Raw genomic sequence first — 6,986 nt, 5'->3', positions numbered from 1 at the left:
ATAATATAAAGTATTATAAATATATTTCTTTAAATGAATCGTTAACATGTGTTTATGACCAATTTTAAATTTATAATTAAGTAATTTTGGGGACAAATGCTATAATTTGTAGGTCCCATCGTTCCAATTCTATTTGTACTAGAATCAACTGTGACAATTGTAACGAGACCGTCACTCCCATAGGACATGCGTAATCATAAAAGAAAAGACACGTTATTTCATTAGGTGAAGATGAAATTGAGTTTCATCACCGTAGAATCTCCCTTATTGTTCAAGCATTTCTTGTTCTTGGATGCGGTACAGGAATTCTATCAATTTTTTGTGCTAAGACCGGTGCAAAGAAGGTAGGTTCTTTCTCTGATTATCACAATAAGTACGTGGAGTTCTGTTTGTAGTGAAATAATTTATGTCTGCGCTTTACTAGGAATAAATTAAGACCTAGATTAGGAGAGAAAAGGTTGATGACCATACATGATTAAAATAACCGATTCAAATAATTAATCTTCACCAAATAATTTTATTATCTTATTATTGTTTTATTGTATTTCTGTAATTTTCTTAAAATAAATTTCAGGTGAAAATATTTGTTATTCACGTAATTAAAGTGTGCCATGTTCAAGTCTATTTTGTGCTTCTGTGTGGTGTGTGAACATGTATGGTTTAGGCTTGCAGGATTAACCTTCTCAACATTTACATTGCATGCAGCCCCTAATAACTAATTTTTACTTAGGTTGACACAAAAATATTTTATTTTATTAATCCAAAGTAATATGTTCAAAGCCATGCATGCAGCCCTTGTTCCTTTAAATTAACTTGGCTACATTGTAATCATGTGATCTTCGTTTTTTGTTTGTACTTTAGAGCATTTCAATAACAGAATATTGAGAATATTCTTTTATCCATGTACCAATTAAGCTCCATCTAACCCTGATTATTTTTTAATTATATTTTCTGGGGGTACATATTCCTGGATATTCTATCATAAATCCATAAACTGGAATAGGTCAAAGTTAAATAACAATGTTTAATATATTGTAAAAAAAAAAAAGAGAAAGTTTGTTTTTTTTATAAGCTTTTAAATGTCAACTGGATATTTGCATGCACAACGATACTATGGTAGCGATGGTTTTATTATATAATTCTTGGGTTGGAAAGTATTTAGTGATACCAATGAAAACTGTGTTCATTCCATTACATTTTCAATTACAAAGGCATATATACAATTCACGTCTCAAATAATACAGCATTTACTCATTTATTTATTTTTGGGGGGATACTATTTATCACTTTCTTGTGTCCCAAGTATAAAAGCCTTTCACCTCCCCTCTAATTTGAAATGGACATTATATAATCATATACAATCATGTTAGCTTATATAATCATATTAGCACAAGAGAAATGGAATGCAGCACGCAGATATTAAATACTGTTTATGATATTTTCTTTTTCTTTTCCTTTTTTGGTCATGTTTAATTGTTTATGATATTTTCCTTCTCTATATACTAATCATTTGGGCCTACAGACTATGTTTGGTGAAAAATACATTACCTGAAAACTGAAAAGTATTAGACCCAAAAACCCATTGCCAAAAAAAGAGCATTCAAAAACCATGAAACGAAGAAACAATAAGAGAGCTTTGTTAACATTTGAAGACCAAAAGCCAAGCTGTGTGTGTTTTCTTAGTAGATGTGTTTCTGAAGAAATTGTTTGGATGGTTATGGCATGCCTCAAAATACTGCCTAGTCTAGTAATCTGAAGAAAAGCATATTTCTCTTGGCCAAAATTATAATAGTGATGGTGTTGCTACATTTGCAGACTCATATTTCCTTATTGAAGAATTATTGAATAAAGATTAGACCATAATAAGACTTTCTTTTTTTCTAAGAAAGATACAGATTGGTGAGACTCAATGATCCATACAGGTACAAATCATTCATAATTTGAACACAACTAGGAGTCAGAGGACTAGAAATAAAACTAAATGTCCAAATAAACATCAGATCACGATTAGATTCAGATAAACCATGTAATTTTTAATCTACTTAAGATACATTAATATCATACAATAAGTATTAAGAGGCTAAAACCCCTATGGGCTAAGGCAAATAACAACTAACCAGAGAATACGATACACACATACAAAATACAAAATACAAAATACAAATACAAATACAAATACAAATACAAACACACAATCATGGACACATACAACAGTTAATGAACAAATTACACAGCCAGTACTTCATTATTTTCAGCATCACCCATTTCTTCATCCTCGCTATTGACATCAGCTTCAAGAAGCCACTGCTCAAATTCGTCCACCTCATCGTAATCATGGGTGTATAAACCATCTGAGATATCATAAGGATCAGCCCCAAGCTCCTCACCATGGCATGCTACATGCAAGAAAGGTCTACTTGTAGCTAAAGCATCTACCATGTCCCTATTAACGCTTCCAGTCACTCCCAACCATTTAAGCCTTGGGAAATACGGTTTCTTTAACCACCGAAATGCTAGTGGTGTAATGCCACCACAGTTGTAAAGATCCAATAAGCGCAGACTGCTTCCATGCCATCCAGCCTCATCAACCTGCATTGAAGCTAATGCCATGATTGAAGTATCGCCAATCAGAGGGCACTGCCGCATCCGGAGTTCGGAAAAGCGAATCCGACTCTTTGCCAGCAGCAAAACTCCATTATCTGATAGGCTAGGAAGATTGGATAGGTCCAGTTCTCGCAATTCCAGCATACCACAGCCATCAAATAGGACCGTGATGCATTTGTCTGTGAGTCTCTTGCACCCTCGGAGAGACAACACGAACAGCGAATTGATAACAGATGGTCTTAAGTAAGAAAGTCCAGCATCAGTTATATCAGACCCATCTAATAGTAACATTTTCAGTTTTGGAAGAGAGCCAATGGCCCGTAGAGCTTCATCCCCCAGGCTTCTACAATCTCTCAAGTCAAGGGCTTTAAGCTCCTTGTTTGATGCCAAACTATATACTGCATGGTTTGTTAACAGATTGCACCACCTCAAGCTCACGTGTGTCAAGGTAAGGGACGTTGCAGAAATATCATGAAAAACTAGATCAGTTAAATGAGTCCCATAAGTGACCTTAAACTTGCATAAGCGTGAGCACGAATGTAGGATAGTTTTGAAACCGGTATCTGTGACACGACAGAAGCCACCAAGACATATGCTCTCCATGTTTGCACATTTGTCAGCCATTAGAAGTAATCCTAGATCATTTACTCTTCGAAAGTAAGTAATCAGGAATTCTTGGCTTCGAACCAATGAAAGATGTTTCAATCTCCCAAGCTGATTAATTTGTTGAAGGCCAGCATTGGTTAGATCAAAAGTAACTCTTGGTTCAATAAGTGGTGCATCTCGAAGATCCAAATGAGTCAACAAGGGGAGACCTTTGGATATAGTACCAACCATAGCATCGGTTATATAGTCTACTGAAAGGCATAGTTTCTGAATTCTTGGCAATACTGATGATTGAACAGGATTTAAGGACTGATGGGACCCCAAATTTGGGCTAAGCAGTTCAGTCACTGTAACTGCAGAAATGTAACCAATTTCAAGAGAAGTGAGTTTCTCAGAGGCAGAAGCCCAAACTCGAGCAAAGTTGTGGCGAAGAAAGAGAGAGACATCAAACATCAGGATAAGTGCCTAGCAAAACAATCAGAAATCATATTAAATCTAATTGCACGAGAACCACAGTTCCAGCAAACATGTCAGTATATTTACAGTTGGGAAAAAGGAAGGCAGAAAATATATAAAAACTTCAGGGGAGGCCATAAGGAAAATTTTTGACCATGTTATTATGAATGAGCCATTATGATGGAGTTAGTCATTTCAATTATTCATCTGGATTCCTATTGTGAAGGAGATGATACCATTTAGAAGAAACTCCAAAAGTAGCAAATGTGGGAATAGGAATGGTCTTGAACAAAAAGAATATAGTGATCAGTTATGGCAGGTAAAGCTCAACATCATTGAAGAACTTACAAGGATCAGTGAAGATTAATCAAAATGCAACCACAAGATCTTATTGTTTCGATATTTTCCCATCCAAACATGATGAAAATTAAAACGAAAGTAGGCAAATCAACTAAGGTAACTTAGAGAAATTTCTACTTAAGAATCTGAAAAGCTTTTACTTAGGTTACATTTTTTTACTTTAGTTATATCTTGTTAGCTTGTTTTTATAGTTATTCCTTACTTCCAACTGGGAGCAGCTGCTGAGTAACTCCTCCAGATCATTAATATGAATGGCCCTCCCTCTTTTTTCTGCTACCGAACCCAAGTAGAGAGACCTGATGGAAAGTAAATAACAAGATCCAATAACACCGGCACTACAAACTTGCACCGAAATATGAAACTCACGAAATTAAGCTACACACCAATCCCCAAATGAAGCTTTTCAGTATATGAAGCATGCAACATATGCAACTTGCATGTTATTCAGCATCACCACCCAGAAGAAGTAACACATGAAAAGGAACACTGCAGAACATAATCTACCTTAGATCCTTGCAACGGGTCCCAATCTCAGAAAGAAGCTTGCCACTAAAATCAGCACAGTTATGCAGGCAAAGTTCATGCAACGAGGGTTTCAGCAGAACAGGTATAGCAGAATCGTCAAGGCGACCACAATCAACCTTGAGGCTCTTCAGGCTCCGATTTGGTGGTAGCAATGGCCTCAGCAACTCCCCAGAAGGCGCAATATCCTGAAACCGAACCACAAAAAGAACCTTTCTTCAGAGAAGGGGGTAAAAATGAATTTTTTGAAACTCCCAAATGGAAAATCCACCACTTTGGCAGTTACAAACGAAGAACCCATATCAAGAAAAGAAACGAACTTGGTCGACTCGGGAGTGCAATTATGAAAAGAATAGTGATAGGGTTTGTTTGATGCATACCAAGAGATGGAAAGTGGGAAGGAAAGAGAGGATGTGTTTGGCGCAGGAGCGGAAGGTGGAGGAAGTTGAAGCCAAGGAGCAGATTGAAGCGATGTCGAGCTTGGTCATTATGGTGGCCAGAAGAGCCGAAGGAAGCTCATCCAGGCTCACCTCCATTTCCATCTTCTTGATTTTGGATCTGATCTGATCCAAAAAAGACCCACCACCTGCTTGATGTTATTCCCCACTTAGATGCGTTTAGTTAGAAGACGATTGTGATGATGATGATGATGATGATGATGATGGCGACGACGACGATGACAAAAATGACTACTAGAAGGAATCATCATAAATAAAAACCAAAGCTTGATGTTGATGATGAACAGAGAAAGAAACGAAAACTGTGATAATGTTGCAATGGCAATATGGCATGAAGTCTTGGAGTGCGTGTGGGCTTCCGGGGGTTATTGGGCTAAACAAAAAGACCTGTAATAGCTGACGAGGCCCATCAAGATTTATACTTTTGGGCTTTAAAAGCACTAACTGTACTAAGTTATATTTTTTATTGGAAAAAATCAACTAATTAATTTGTTTACACCTTAACCAACTTGGGTTGATGGAATAATCAATTTATTTGTTTGTTTAAATAAGTGTTAAGAGTTTAAATTTTATTTTGTACATACAATAATCAATTGACCAATAAAAATATCTTAAATAAAAGTCAAATCCATCAACCAACTCGAGTTGGTATAAAATTTAGAATTAATTTTTTATGTTTCTTTCAAAATAAATTAATTTTAGGCCAAAAATAATATCTCTTTATGTATATGACAAAAATTTGGACTATAGGACAAACAAAGAAATTAAAAAATGCATGAAACAAACAACATAAAATTAGTTCTGGAATATTGTAATATGCTTAGTTAGGACTTAGGAGCATAACTGCCAATTAGCAACAAGGCCTCCAAAAAGTGAATGGGAATATAATTTCTTATAGAAATTGAAAGTTTTTTTTTTTTTTTTCAAAAGCACTTAGATAATGTTTGGAAGAAAATTAATTTAATAAGAGCATTTGAAGGGAAAAAAATGTTATTAAAATTTTAGTTTCCGTCCAAAAAAATTTTAGTCTCTTATGTCCTCACATTTTGAAGATACTAAAATACTGAAATTTTAGGAAGAAAGACTAAAATTTTAGTACTAATCTCTGAGACAACGAACATAATACTGAATCTCAATCTCTCAGTTTTGTCTCAATACATCAAAACAAACGTTACCTTAAAAACTTAAACATACTCTTTATTTTCTGGTACTATAAAATAAAACTGAAAATATTAAGTAATTTTTTTAACTCAAACACTTACACTTTATTTTTTCAATTTTTGGTTAAAGTTTTTTATCTTTTTATTCCTTTTTATCTTCTTTCTTTTTATTTTAACTTTTACATTTTACTTTACTTTTGACCTCTTGTATTTACTCTTTTTAATCTTCAAGTTTTAGTTCTTAAATTTATTTGTCTATCCATTTCAATTATGCATTTTGTTCATTTAAGAAAAAAGAAATGTTTTTATAAAAAATGAGTTTTTTTGCTTCGAATTTGAATTTAAAACTTATATAACCATCGAGACACTGAAATAATTACAAAATAGTTATTTTCACTTCCGGAATAAAATTGTAAAACAAATTTGAAATTGTAAATTTATTTGGTATTGATAATTGAAAAAAAAAATCGAGTAAAATAACTGTATAAATGATAGTAAAATTTGTCTTTCAGAAAACCTGGTAAGATTCAAACATGAAGGTTCTAAACCTTATACGTCGTCCAAATTAAATTTGATTTCCCTTATGATAAATAAATTTTTTTTATGTATAAGTAGAATAAATCAATTTGGATTGGTCTAATAATTAATTTATTAATTCGTTTAGGATTTAAATTCTGTCTTATATATATAATAATTTATTAACTAACGATAAACTATTAAATAAAATTTTAATTTGTGGCAGATCAATCTTTAATCTATCCGACTAAAAAATACCATTAAAAAAAGGATGAATAGAATATGCTATTATTTACTAACATAA

At 33.6% G+C, this 6,986-nt stretch overlaps 1 protein-coding gene across 1 annotated transcript; it reads right to left on the bottom strand.

Annotated features, from left to right (window-relative positions):
• LOC107617654 (F-box/LRR-repeat protein 10) lies at positions 1,973 to 5,341 on the bottom strand. Its single transcript, XM_016319471.2, has 4 exons — positions 4,929 to 5,341; positions 4,531 to 4,736; positions 4,229 to 4,322; positions 1,973 to 3,675 (listed from the first exon to the last, which is right to left on the bottom strand). The coding sequence occupies exons 1-4, from the start codon at positions 5,088 to 5,090 to the stop codon at positions 2,227 to 2,229; spliced, it is 1,911 nt and encodes a 636-aa protein (XP_016174957.1). The 5' UTR covers positions 5,091 to 5,341; the 3' UTR covers positions 1,973 to 2,226.

The sequence above is a fragment of the Arachis ipaensis genome, chromosome B09 (genome assembly GCF_000816755.2).
Source record: "Arachis ipaensis cultivar K30076 chromosome B09, Araip1.1, whole genome shotgun sequence".
Classification (NCBI taxonomy): Eukaryota; Viridiplantae; Streptophyta; class Magnoliopsida; order Fabales; family Fabaceae; genus Arachis; species Arachis ipaensis.
Note: the sequence above shows the minus strand (reverse complement) of the source record. Positions and strands in the feature narration are given on the sequence as shown.

Excerpts from the sequence above, each read along its gene's own strand:
- LOC107617654 (XM_016319471.2), bottom strand. The coding sequence starts at position 5,090 with ATGGAAATGGAGGTGAGCCTGGATGAGCTTCCTTCGGCTCTTCTGGCC. Across the intron at positions 4,737-4,928 it reads TTCCCACTTTCCATCTCTTG|GATATTGCGCCTTCTGGGGA; the intron begins GTATGCATCAAA and ends GTTCGGTTTCAG. Across the intron at positions 4,323-4,530 it reads ACCCGTTGCAAGGATCTAAG|GTCTCTCTACTTGGGTTCGG; the intron begins GTAGATTATGTT and ends ACTTTCCATCAG.